Raw genomic sequence first — 13,378 nt, forward strand, 5'->3', positions numbered from 1 at the left:
TGCTTGATGGTTCTGCTCCCACCTACCTAAATGCTCTTGTAAGGGCAAATGTTACACCCAGGATGCTGCGCTCTTCTAGTGAGCGTCGTTTGGCACTGCCATCTGTGCAAGTACGGCAGTCCAGACTATTCTCATTTGTAGTTCCACGTTGGTGAAATGAACTACCCAGCACTACCAGAGCAGGGGCGTCCCTCTCTACCTTTAAGAAGCTTTTGAAGACCCAACTCTTCAGAGAGCACCTCCCGTCCTAACTGGCACTTCGACTAGTGCGTAACTTGCAATTACAGCAGTTACATTTCTGCACTTATTTTAATTTTTTTTATTTCATTTTGTTATATTTCTTATGTAAAGTAGTATTTATTGTTACACCAGGTTCTATTTCTCGTAGCTTGACTATTCTCTCCCTTGTACGTCGCTTTGGACAAAAGCTTCTGCTAAATGAATAAATGTAAATGTAAATCTCACACCAGTAGGCCTGGTAAGTTTGCAACCTACTTCAGCAAGCTTGTAACAAATTACACTGTCCAAAGTATATTAAGCACGTCGCCAACCACTTTTATTAGATTACACATACTCCACATTCAAATGCTTTGAAAACAATGTATATGGTCTGACATTTCATGAGCAGTATTTCAGCTAAATTAAAATGTCATTCTTTTTTTTTGTTCTTTGGTCATGTTAGCGCTCATCTCCGATGTCACAATAAATAAAACTATGCAGTCATATTTGTGTGAAATCATGTGATATTAATCTTGTCAATCTACATGCATCTCACTTCTGCCTTTGTCTTTGCCAGTTCCATATTCAATATCAGCTTGTCAACAAAAACATGTGTACACTGTCTATGAGGGGGTCTCAAAGGGCCATTTGTATTTAGACAGCGGATTAAAAGTGAGCTACACTCCGAAACTGTAGGAGGAGCTCAGTAACAAAAAATTCCAATTCTCACGTAATGGGGCTTTACATGCTACTTAGATGCAAACGGGCACCATGCTATTTGCTTCCCCCAATTACAGAACACATAGGCCTACTTGTGATGACAACTTGTGAACATCGTAGATATGTAAGTATGGGCATTTCGAAAGAGTGCTTCTCAGAGGCCAGTTAGTGAACTACACTCGAGAGACTGGAAAGTTCCGTTGTGCCTGCACGTGTGAGAGAGACCTCATGGAAAGGCACGCGGTGTGAATGTGTCCAAGGAATTAATCACACATGCACAAATGAGTAACTAGATGCACATTCACTGGAAAAATGAAAGAGAATTGGTGGAATGTCCGTAGCTTGCATTCTCACAGATGCACACTCTGTGATCACACCTTTGAGAAATGAGCTAATTGTCCCACTTCAATACAAACATTATAACATTATAAACATAAACATTATAAACATAAACATTATAAACGTTCCTCAGAACTATGCGTTATATATCGGTCTATGCATGCATACATCATGCCTGCATGAAGCAGTTGTTTTGTCAGCCTTTATTACAGAACTTGCCTGTTCATGCAGCTGTTAGACTTAAACTCCAACCGCCACCTGGTGTTAAAGTTATTCACTACAAATTGTGTTTGTTTTGCAGGTCATTTCAGAGGAACATAGATTAAGTGACAATTATTTCGTTTATTTCTGTCTAACGAATCAACTGGTTTAAACAGTTAGTGAAACATAACATTGAATTCCATGATCCAAAGTGCCTATTCTCTTTTTGTCTTTCCATTAAGTCTGACTTTTAGGCCGTAAATTGCAATGGCAATGTGTATTAGGCCTATTCAAAGCAGGTTTTAAGGGCAGTAAGAAAAAAACGGCAGCCTATTGCCAAATCTAAAGTTTAATCAAATTATAATGATTGCTTCCATCTCCCATACAGAAAGCACTTTAGAAGAGAGTCGGAAAGTATTGACATTTTTTCCCACAAACACAAAAGTCGACCACAAAGTGGAATGTGTAGGTGAATTATTAATTTTTTTAAGAGATTGAGCGCCATCTGCTGTCGATTGGTTGGACAGTGCGTTGGTCTGTTTATTCTTCTCCTCTACCATAAATGAACAGTAGGAGGCGCCAGAAGACCACCATAACTGCAACACCAAACATTTTTGAAGGTTCCCCATCATATCATCTTTCGTGTTGTAACTGTTCATGCCACAGTGAAGTGCATTTGTCAGTGTAGCACGTAGTGAAAGTGCAGTGACACCAGTGACAAACAGAACAAAGGATCTGTAATTCAAAAGACTATGTTTGGAATGTGACAGACACTAAGTAAAAATGACCCCCCCCCCCCCCATCCAACAATTGTAGGTTACCAGTCTTTCAGTCAGTCCGGCCAACTGTCGAAATATTCACCCAGAAGGACAATGCTTCTCTGAATTTTAACTTTCGTGATGAGTCCGTCAAGAGCTATGCATTTCTGATTTAACCCCCAGAATTATGTTAACTGCAAGACAGTTATGTTTCTGTTGGTAAATATCTTCCTATATGACCACTGCAGTCAGGACCGTCCAACAGTTCGGTTAATTGAAAGGATTTGATCAGCGTCTTCATTTCTGATTCAAGGTCAGGAATTGTTTTTGTTTCAATATCAAATTTAGTGTAGTAAAATATTGTGATAACAGAGCCGCCTTGTTATGTAGGCCTAGCAAGTAAAACAATCATTTATTTGATATCTATACAGTAAGTAATCCTCCAGTACCGCACAAACATTACTACTTTATAAGGTGCATTCTATTTGTGACTGGTAATTGTTGCTTAACATTAATATTTTCTACTTGATAAAGCATATGTGTGAGATGGGCTGCGTGAAATGAATGTTGTGTCATGCAGTCTTTCACTCGAGTGCAAAGTGTAGTAGAATTCTGAAATGTTTCTATTGCTGATAGACTTTGGTTGTTTAATCAGACAATACACGCCTTCTATGCTTATGTTCTGTGCATATTTGGAAGCGGTTCATATCAATGCGACATCTGCGGTCTATGCCAAAAACCAGCCCACACACATAACACCCAATCATTTGCAGTTGGGAGTGGTAATCTGATGTATTTAAAAGACTTGCAAACGCACGTCTCACACACAGGTCTGGTTATTCTCACTTCTAGATCCTGCAAAAGTCGCAATACTCGTCAACATGGTTGATTGGACTGATTTCGAACGCAGCACCATTCTGGACATCTTTTCAAAGATGGACTACGATACCGTTGGCCCCAAATCCCTCGCCAGGTAATATCCGGTCCTGTCAGATACATGAACACATTTAGTTTTGCTTGTTGTAATCTGATGTCTTCATTTTACACGTTTATAATTCTATTTCAACCACATTCATTCTTCCCACCAGGTGTCTTGTCGTGTACCCATGGACGCAGCGGTACTTTGGCAACTTCGGCAACTTGTACAATGCCGCTGCCATCATGGGGAACCCAATGGTCGCCGCTCACGGCAAAGTGGTGCTGCACGGACTGGACAGAGCCTTGAAGAACATGGACGACATCAGAGGCACATATGCAGAGCTCAGCGTGCTGCACTCCGAGAAACTGCACGTGGATCCCGACAACTTCAGGGTACGTTTGTTGCTGCGTGTCATTTGAAGTTGTTTAACTTTTGATGTTCGAAATATTCAAGTTGATGTTCCATATAAAAAACAGACATATCAGTCATTATTAAGCTTGGCAATCCAGGTAGGATCGTTAACTACACAAAGATCATATAATGATCCTAATTATGTCTCTGTCCTCTCCTATAGCTGTTGGCTGACTGCCTGACCATTGTTGTTGCCGCACAAATGGGAGCTGCGTTCACCGCCGATGTCCAGGCCGCATTTCAGAAGTTCCTGGCTGTCGTCGTCTCCTCCCTCGGCAGACAGTACCACTAGAGACTACACCTCAGACGAAAGCAGACCACCATCTAATGCTTTCTGTGTCTTCGAAAACGTTTACACGACGTTTAACAAATAAAAGTGTCGGCAAATGATTTCAAGTTGTTGTCTCTGTTATTCTGTTGTCATCATGGGAAAACACAAAACATACTTAAAGAGTGAAGACACCTGTTTAGAGAAACAGTAGCATATCGGAGTCGGAACCCGTTTAAACCCGTTTTGGGCGAGTAATAGAATTACCACTACAACAATTCAACAACGTTTTGAAATTGTTGTTGCAAAATAAATGACGACTTATTTAACAGGAAAGTCTAATCACAATACCTCCTATGGACATACACTCTTTTAACGAAATAACATCACACCAGTGCTATGGGGACTTATTTTGCGACGATGGGTTAGTGTTCCATAATCTGAAAAACAGTTTTGATCAGTTTTGTCAAGTTTATGTATCTGCACAAAGAAGGTTTCAAGACTTCACCCATCTCAAAAAGTTCCGAGCGAGGAGAAGCATAGTCTACTTGGCGAGGTAACTGGCCAGGGTCCTGAAATGCCTTGTAGGGAATCTAGCCAGCGATTCTGTCGAACTTTGTAAAACATCAGTGTTCCTAAGCTTTTTTTTTTATAAATTCAATTCCTTTGCCATTTAATTGAAAATATAGGTAAAGTAAATATATTTTTGTGAACAATTTACGCCTGACAGTAGAATGAATACATAAAAAGATAGAAAGCTAATATTATAATATAACTGGTGTAATGTGACATAGCTCGAAAACATCAGTTGTATTTCGGATTACTTCTTGCCAATAAAATACAATTTGACAGTGTTAATTAATGAGAAATTGCCAAGGTCATACCTTGTCGAGAATGCCTCCCTGCTGATAAGCAATCATCTGTATTTAGAGACGTCTTTGTCCAACGTGACTCACAAAATATTAGATCAAATAATAACAGTGAAATAATAAAACATATAAGTAATAAGCATCATGAAATGTAATTAAAGAAACAATCTTACGAAAAACAGCACTTATTATGGTTATAACTATTATTTTTATCCGGCTTATTATTATTAATAATAATATTGTATGCGTATTGTTATCAGAATAATATTAGAATAACCATAATAACAGTAACTTTGTTATTATTAAAAATAATAATACTTATAATAATAACGTAATACTACTACTACTAATAATAATAATTCCACAAATATGATTGTATTTATAAACTATCACTTCCACAAATCAATACCGAAGACTAATTAAACATATGTAGTTTTAGAAAGGTGAGTTTTTAACTGCTTTTTTAATGTACCAAAGCTGTTGCTGAAATGGACAGCACTAGGTAGGTCATTCCCCTACCGAGGTACCACGATCCAAAAGAGTCTTGACTGCAATGTCTTGCTGCTGAGTGAAAGCAAAGACAACAGACGCTCATCACAAGAGCGAAGCGGTCGAGAGGGGGAACCATAGCATTTAAATAGGCTGGTACCGATCCAGTGGCAGGTGAGAACGAGGGATTTTATTCTTACAGCCACAGGGAGCCAGTGAAGGATGACCAGCAGAGGAGTTACATGTGTCCTCTTCGGCTGGTCAAAGACCAAATGCGCTGCCCCATTTTGAATAGTTTGCAATGGTCTCACTGCAAATGCAGGCAGGCCAGTTAAAATTGCGTTGCAAGAGTCAAGTTTAGAAATGAACAGGGCCTGCACAAGACATTGTGTAGCATGTTGTGTGAGAGCGTCTGATCTTCCGAATATTATAGAATGTGAACCGACAAGACCTCTAACAAATTACCCCCAAATCATTCATACAACACTGATGTGAATATATTTTTTTCAGAAAAAGTACTTCTGGACACTTCCATTGAAGTTCTAAGCCTGCATACAAATGGCTATAATGAATGCAAAGTAAAGACACAACCACGTGAGGTAACATTGCTATCATTCATTTTATTATTTCAACAGACAGTTCAAACTTCTGTTTATGAGCTGGGCAGCCGATTTATCGGTATTTCTCGGCCAAGGCCAACCCCAAAGCGGCGAAGAACTTGTCCATGGACACATGAACTTCTGGGGTAAACTCAGCGGGGAACATGATGGCGAACTCCACGAGCAGGCAGTGAGACAGGAGCTGGGAGAAAAAAGAATCGAACATTGAGATGTTATTGTTACTGCTACTGCCAAATTATACCGAAATCACAACATACATTTTCATATCAAGAAAATTCTATCAAAATGCTATAATTCATCTTTATTCAGCAATTCCAGACCTCGTCATCATCTCAGCTGTGAAGTTAAGTTTATCTCATGTTCCCATATTGTTTTATTTCTTGAATATTTTTAGGTTAACTTAGCTGAAGCAAACTGCATTGGACAATTACATCTTTCACCCTTAATATATGCCATATAATCCGTTTTTGTATACCTTGAAGTTGGCTGGATCAATACGCAGCTTGAAAGCGTGCAATTCACTGAGTGTAAGCAGTCCTCCAATAAGGTCATCGATCACACCGACGGCCGTGGCAACGCCACCCATGATAGTCCTGCCATGCTTCATCACAGGGGCAGAGCCGGGAGTGATGTCACTCCAGTGGGAGAAGTAAGTCTTGGTCTGAGGGTAGACCACCAGCAACCTGTCCAGTCAAATATTGGTTAGAAAAATTTAGCACGCGCACACATACATTACGCGTGTCTTTTAAAATCAGAAAGAAGCAATTACCTGGACAAGGCATCGCCCCCAACGGCGTCAGCTTTACTGGCGATCTTGGCCCAAAAGGCCTTGACAGTGGACTTGTCTTTGGCTGTAAGACTCATGTTGTTTCTTTTCTGGAGGAAGGATCTACAAAGTCCAGTGAGATGTCTAGGCAACGATTCGTCCTTTTATAGACCACGTCGAATGACTTTGTGGAACCACCACACACTCAAGACCCACCTCTCACCGGGCTTCATGCCAACTTTATATCTGGCCAACAGTTGGAATATGTCATACAAACATAATGCATGCAAGCCCTGGTGCCGTAAAAACTTATAAAAGCCAGTAAAAAAAGACAGTAAAACACACGAACAAGATGCAGTCGATTTTATTTTGTAGGCAATCTCTAAAGCAAAACCACAAAACCCAACACTGTACAATATTGCGGTGTTTTTGAAGTCTTTATCTATACATTAAATCAGGGCATGCGTCACTTGAGGATAAGTCACTTGAGGACACTCACAAGAAAATGCTGTCATCCATATGAATCCTATTTAAATTTTAAAATGTAGGACAAACGTGAGGATACTGCGTCTTTGAAATAAAATGCAGGGTTTCTTGAGGCATACCATATCGCTGATTAGCTATACGCAGTAAATCATAGACACGCATAAGCAATAAAAAAAATGATTTTCTTTATCAGCGTTCACCGCAATTATTAGCCACGAATATAAAAAGGCGTAGCAGACTGTAAGCCTTTGGTTATCAAATGAGCGACATGTTTAGGGTGGAACCACTGCTGCGTCAACTAGATAATGGCACACTGGTGTCCTTCGAAACCAGAACGTTCGATTTATATATCGTGCTTTTGGACTAATTAGAAATTACTAAAACTCTTAAATTCTGCTTTTATTTAAGACACCATCTTTACGCATTTGAAGGGGATACATATACTGCACCATTGCAACGAGCTAACCAATTTAAGTGTCTGAATATTATAGATGGTAAGTATCTTTCCATAGGATGACCTGTTAGAACAGGATAGGATGGTGAGCTGATCTGAGGTGGTTTTTGCAAGATGACGGAGAGGGCGCCATTAATTGAACCATCTGCGTTACAACCTAGAGTGGCGCAAGCAAAGCTTTGAAGGAAAGAATCGCGTATTTACCCACTTACCATATTCAGACGACCAAGGAGAGAACTGCATCCGGGGTATAAACCAGAGTATTCTCATTTTCTCCGCATGCATGGCCATTTGTAGACGAACTGTCCATACAATCCTGATGGGGATATTAAAACGTTCCACCTCTGAATGTGCAAATTTAGTACATTGTTAACTGTCGGAGCTCAATACTTAGAAAACATACACAATGCCTATGTTAAAAACGCAAAGCCTATCTGCTGTTATGTGGGAACTATAGGCAGGTTTGTGTTAAACGAATAAATGTAATATCACAAACATCACGGATGACGCTTAGCTAAAGGAGCTCAACATTCTGACATATTGCACGCCACAAATCAGAAAGCCCGAAGCTGTCTAATAGGCTGTGCACACCTGGCATTGACATGCGTCTTGGGTGGTCCGATCACAAGTAGACAGCTCTGAGTACGTCAGTTCACACCTGGCATAAAATTAGTTATTCTGAGATTATTCATAATGGATCGCCTCTTATTATATACACAATACACATAAGAAAATATACACATACACATTTCCATTTGGTTTTCACCTAGGCCTAGGGAGAAAAAAACGCCCGAGAAACAAAGGAACTTTCTTTATCAGTCATTCCCCAAAAATATCAGGCCATAGCGGGGCGAATGATAGAAAGTGCTGAACAACATTCATGTCGCTGTTACTCGCATGCAAATTTCCTCCCCATATTCGAACATAGCACTTCCGAAGCAGGACAGGAATCCGTCATGATGGAATCAATTGTATTTACAAATTAACTCTTAAAGTCTTGGCGACTCTGAACCACTGCTCAAGTATCAATCAAGGTCTGTTCTTGTCTGAACAGTAGTCTGCATGGAAATTGCCTGTGTGTGGCTAATTCAGTTGTGTGTGGCTCGCCACTTCCTACACTCCACACTTCTGCAGGCTCCAACCTCAATTCATATTATTTTATAGGGTAATTCAATATAAAACTTAAATAACGTCACACACTCAAAAAAAAAATGATTTGTTGAATGAACGCAACTTAACCATGCCACTTGGTTGACAGTCGTTGCCCATCCAGATTTAGACAGATCTTCTGCAAACGTGCATTTCAGTATAGGTATCTCAGGTTCAATATGAATCCAAACCACTTAGGACTTCCACGCCTTCAATTCGGACACCAATGTCATCTGGGTCATCCTCAGGCTGTGCCCGTTCCTTCTGCATGACATACACCCCATCATAGTTTGCTCTATGATTCTGTTGGCCTCAGTGTCTGTATTCTGTGGGACAAAGTACAACAAAAGGCCCCTTAACAAAAACTACAATGTGAGAGTGAATGAAACACTGCAACAAGAGACTGGAGGCAAGACGAAATGGATGAAAATATGCGTTTTGGAAAACCCCCTAAATGTATTTATGAATAAATGAAATAAGTGGAATGAAAGAAAATTGAAATGCATACATTCTAATGTATACATACTATAGTAATACACATGCATACCAAATAACAAGTCTTCATCCCCCAAATTAGCAGATGAGAAACAACCATAGTATGTATTGGATTTGGAAACTTGCTGTATTTTCTAACTCACCATGTATTCCTGTACAGGTTTCTCATGGTCTTCATTCAGTTAGGTGCACAAGGACTTAATGACTGATGCTCGTCTGGTATGTATGGTGTCATTCTGGAGGGGAAAAGCCAGATGAGCTTGCATTTACTTGCTCACATTTAAAAGTAACTGCTGGAATAGCTGGCTGTAGCTGACTGCTATGAGATGAATGAGATCTGTATATGTGGGTTTTAAGCCCACTATACACATACTATACTAGTATACTATGCTACGTGGGCTATTTAAATGACTATAGAGATAATGTTGGCTGCATACATAATAATGATGTCGTTTGTAATGTGTATCTAAAACTCTCATTGGAGTCACAAAGTCAGCACTGCCACACACACACACACGTCACTGAAAGAAAAATGAAACACAGTAGTCAAGGATTGTACGTTATCAGCACACTGGAGTTACCAATGCATTTCAGTAACATCATTAAAACATAGGGGTTTATATGCAAGAGTTTAAACTTACCATGTAATGTACAGAGGTGTGCACCTATAGGGAAAAGAGACAACTCTATTTTAAGATGTAGTTTTGATAAAGAAAAGAGGAAAACAAATAAGTTCTATTAAACTGATGATTCCTGAAAACCCATACAAAGATCTGCTAACAATTTTAACTTTCATATAATAATCACTCAATGTATGATCTATAGCCATCACTCCCATGGCTATGCTAACAGGAGGGGGAAGCTGTGGCTCATATCCTCCTGAGTGACCGGTTTGTGTAGTTAAAGTAAGATTATGCAACAATTTGACCTTAAAATCACAGTAGATGATCTGCTGCATACTAGTGTGACAGAGATGATTGAGGCAGGCAAGTACTGTGTGCTGGGCACAAGCCATTTGAGTTTCCTGGATCTGGGAGTATGGAGCATGCAGTAGCACTACATTGATCCAAAGTAAATCATGTTCCTTGGATCAATATTGATTTAGTTATTTTTTGTTGCTTGACATTAAACAAACAAGAACGAACCATGTAACAAACATAAACGCAATACATTCATGTTATACAAACATATTTCTATTTTGGTAATGAAACACATGCCTGTGTTTAGTTTTTTGAGTGCAGCTATTTGCTTTTTAAAGTCCCTGGTGCGCAGTTAAAGCAGTTCTGTACTGAGGGTCCTCTTTATTGTTATTTGTGTGAAACCCAGTGAATTTTAGCACACAAAGTTAGAGATACACCCGATAAAAATAAAATACATGACACATGATCTGACTTCTTGCATTGATTTATTGAACGCTCAGATTAAGTCCAACCCAAGACAGGCTCGATTGAAGCAGTTGAGACTGCTTTAACGGTACTTCTCGGACAAAGCCAGGTTAACTTTGCCAAAGAACTTGTCACAAGCCACATGCACTTCGGGGGTGAAGTCCTCGGGATAAAACATTGCCATCACCACAAGCACATTGTGGGTTATGATCTGTCAAAAAGGTAGAATGATTCAAGTGAGTTTTGAGACTTCATTCCAATTTTACATTTACATTTATATTTAGTCATTTAGCAGACGCCTTTGTCCTAAGCGACGTACAGGGGAGAGAACAGTCAAGCTTCGAACAATAGAGACCAAGTGTAACAATAAATACTATTTTAATACAATTTTAGAGTAACCTACTCCAAATGCTATACTAAAACAAAACATAGTCCACACTGTTGGTCACACACCTTGAAGTTGGCAGGATCCACACGCAGCGTGAAGGCATGCAGCTCGCTCAGGGTGAGAAGGCCGTTCGCGATATCATCTATTTTCTCAACAGCATCCATATAGCCTGTCATGACAGTCAATCCATGCTTACGGATAGCGGCAGACCCGGGGCTCACGTCTTTCCAGTGGGAGAAGTAGGTCTTCGTCTGGGGAAAGACGAAGAGGGTCCTGAAAATAAATGGAGGGAAAAATACGTGAATACGTAATACTACTTTCGCTGTTGCTGGGCGAGTAATGCCACTAGAAAAGGAAGTTTGTAGGCCTACCTGGACAGCGCCTCATTACCGATGTCCTCCGCCTTCGGTGCGATTTTGGTGAAGAAAGATTTCACCAGTGCTTTGTCCTTAGCTGTAAGGCTCATCTTTAACGTCTGGTCGTTGCTGAACTAGACAATAAAATGTAATTGTTCGGTGAGACGGGGGTCTTATATATTGTCTTATGTGAAGTCATTGTTTTGAAACTCCTCCTCCAAAGGCATTCTATTGGGTGACACCGAAAAAATAGCATCTGGCACTGGACGAACACTGGATTTGTACCTTATGGCCAATAATATTAAGCCGATATAGGACTGTACAAAACATACACACACAATATAGGCTACAAGACCTACTAAATATTACGAAACAGAGCAAGCCTAAACAAGCTGTCCCTAAATATGCAATATATGAAGCTTGGTTATCGAAGAGCAATTTGTTGTAGTTTCGTTTCGAGCACAAGAGTTGGCTAATATTTATATTATTTATAAGGAATTTATTTACCTCAATTATTTAGAAAAAAACATAAGAAGTCTTCAGTAGACCTATAACCCAAAAAACCCTAGCTTTGTTTTCTTTTCTGTTTCCGGGACAATAGCCAGCTCTTGCAGACCCAGTCCCAAAGATAAGGCCACAATGGTCAGCACGATCCTTCCGATCCACTCTCGTGATTACACCGGCCAATAGACTCGTGTCTGGCTTTGTTAAGAAACATGTGCGCTGAGATCATTGTTTTTATTCCGACTAATCTAATATAATCAATTAAAAATGCACGTACAAAATGTATTCACAGGACAACTTGATGGTCAAGTGGCTAAAGGAAGTAAACAGGTAAATATGAACAGACATATCGAATGCTGCATAGAGTCCATAGAGGTGCATATAAAGTTTCATGAGGCCCGGGGTACATGTTAAAGCTATACATAAGTACGGCTTAGATTGGTTTTGGTACAATTTGTCACCAACAGACGACAGCTGATAAGACAGAGGCAATCATTGAAAAACATACTTTGAGATGTACATTTAATCTCGACGTCTGATCTGGTGCCACCCTATTGAATGGGTGGCACACGTTTCCTGTTGTTCTTGGGAAACACTATGGGTAGCCTACCCTGCTCTATGGAGTGCGGGGCATTAACCTACAGAATGTAGGAAAATACTGATCACAATTTTTGCTGTTTAGATGTATAAACAAAGTGGCTTCCCTTTGTTTGAAATGTATGATTAAATCAACTTTTTAGCCTAGCTTGAAGGCCCATCTTTTTAGATCACCCTTTGCACCTGATAAAGTCACTGCTTGTGGTTGTTATTGTCATTGTTTTATTCCAAGTACATAATATATCATCTACCATTTTCTAAATATTAAACTTAACTCGAAATTGTTGTCAACTGATTTATTAAAACAGCTAGTGTTGTAGCACAATTCAAAAGCCATTGCCCTTGTTTGTCAGGACAAAGAATACCCACATAGCGTTTGCATTTAGAATTAAACAGTAAAACATTGTTAACAGTTCGCCCTTTGGTAAATATGCGTGTGTTTAATGTTTAAAGAATCTCATTTGGGTGGGTGGAGTAGGATCTTAAGCCATTAATAGGCAACAGCGATTACTCTACTTTACAGATAGGAATAGTCTGGCGCCCTACTGACCATACGTGTGTAATCAAGCTGTCTCAGGGTAGCAAATACATTTTGGTTTGGTAAGAGTAAAGCTTGACATAACAGTTCAACTTTTCAAAGAGCGCCAACTGCTTGACATAAAGCCGTAAGCAACTATGACTCCACGCTTTAATTGAAAGCACAAAGGGAGAAAGGGATTGCATTGTCAAAGGTCAAACTACTTTTTATGCTTTGTATGGTTCACACAGAGAATCTTACAAGAATGGGAGGCTGTTGTTTGTGTGAGTGTGTGTGTGTGTGTGTGTGGTGTGTGTGTGTGTGTGAGATAGAGAGAGAGAGAGATAGAGAGAGAGAGAGAGAGCATGAAGCAAAAAAAAAGACTGACAGAAGTGACTGACAGATTGATGGTTTACAGTATGGTATCCACACAAGGCTTGTAAATGTCAAGGTTTATTTATTTTTGTA

General features: G+C 39.6%; 3 protein-coding genes across 3 annotated transcripts; 1 reads left to right on the plus strand and 2 right to left on the minus strand.

The window, feature by feature from the left end:
- Positions 1 to 3,062: 3,062 nt before the first annotated feature.
- hbbe1.1 (hemoglobin beta embryonic-1.1) lies at positions 3,063 to 3,957 on the plus strand. Its single transcript, XM_012833744.3, has 3 exons — positions 3,063 to 3,210; positions 3,326 to 3,548; positions 3,731 to 3,957. Exons 1-3 carry the CDS (start codon positions 3,119 to 3,121, stop codon positions 3,857 to 3,859), a joined length of 444 nt encoding a protein of 147 aa, XP_012689198.1. The 5' UTR covers positions 3,063 to 3,118; the 3' UTR covers positions 3,860 to 3,957.
- A 1,908-nt stretch (positions 3,958 to 5,865) lies between these two features.
- On the minus strand, positions 5,866 to 6,680 carry LOC105905756 (hemoglobin embryonic subunit alpha-like). The gene is made up of 3 exons (XM_012833797.2): positions 6,583 to 6,680; positions 6,289 to 6,496; positions 5,866 to 5,994 (listed from the first exon to the last, which is right to left on the minus strand). The coding sequence occupies exons 1-3, from the start codon at positions 6,675 to 6,677 to the stop codon at positions 5,866 to 5,868; spliced, it is 432 nt and encodes a 143-aa protein (XP_012689251.2). The 5' UTR covers positions 6,678 to 6,680.
- A 3,950-nt stretch (positions 6,681 to 10,630) lies between these two features.
- On the minus strand, positions 10,631 to 11,402 carry LOC105905755 (hemoglobin subunit alpha-2-like). The gene is made up of 3 exons (XM_012833796.2): positions 11,308 to 11,402; positions 11,002 to 11,209; positions 10,631 to 10,759 (listed from the first exon to the last, which is right to left on the minus strand). Exons 1-3 carry the CDS (start codon positions 11,400 to 11,402, stop codon positions 10,631 to 10,633), a joined length of 432 nt encoding a protein of 143 aa, XP_012689250.2.
- Between the last annotated feature and the right edge of the window lie 1,976 nt (positions 11,403 to 13,378).

Source organism: Clupea harengus, chromosome 1, assembly GCF_900700415.2.
Source record: "Clupea harengus chromosome 1, Ch_v2.0.2, whole genome shotgun sequence".
NCBI lineage: Eukaryota > Metazoa > Chordata > Actinopteri > Clupeiformes > Clupeidae > Clupea > Clupea harengus.

What these genes read in the sequence shown, in the direction of transcription:
- LOC105905756 (XM_012833797.2), bottom strand. Translation starts at nt 6,677, where the DNA reads ATGAGTCTTACAGCCAAAGACAAGTCCACTGTCAAGGCCTTTTGGGCC. An exon ending in GGGGGCGATGCCTTGTCCAG is followed by an intron (nt 6,497 to 6,582) that starts GTAATTGCTTCT and finishes TTGACTGGACAG; the next exon opens with GTTGCTGGTGGTCTACCCTC. An exon ending in TTGATCCAGCCAACTTCAAG is followed by an intron (nt 5,995 to 6,288) that starts GTATACAAAAAC and finishes TTTTTCTCCCAG; the next exon opens with CTCCTGTCTCACTGCCTGCT.
- LOC105905755 (XM_012833796.2), bottom strand. Translation starts at nt 11,402, where the DNA reads ATGAGCCTTACAGCTAAGGACAAAGCACTGGTGAAATCTTTCTTCACC. An exon ending in GGTAATGAGGCGCTGTCCAG is followed by an intron (nt 11,210 to 11,307) that starts GTAGGCCTACAA and finishes ATTTATTTTCAG; the next exon opens with GACCCTCTTCGTCTTTCCCC. An exon ending in TGGATCCTGCCAACTTCAAG is followed by an intron (nt 10,760 to 11,001) that starts GTGTGTGACCAA and finishes CCTTTTTGACAG; the next exon opens with ATCATAACCCACAATGTGCT.
- hbbe1.1 (XM_012833744.3), top strand. Translation starts at nt 3,119, where the DNA reads ATGGTTGATTGGACTGATTTCGAACGCAGCACCATTCTGGACATCTTT. An exon ending in GGCCCCAAATCCCTCGCCAG is followed by an intron (nt 3,211 to 3,325) that starts GTAATATCCGGT and finishes TCTTCCCACCAG; the next exon opens with GTGTCTTGTCGTGTACCCAT. An exon ending in TGGATCCCGACAACTTCAGG is followed by an intron (nt 3,549 to 3,730) that starts GTACGTTTGTTG and finishes CCTCTCCTATAG; the next exon opens with CTGTTGGCTGACTGCCTGAC.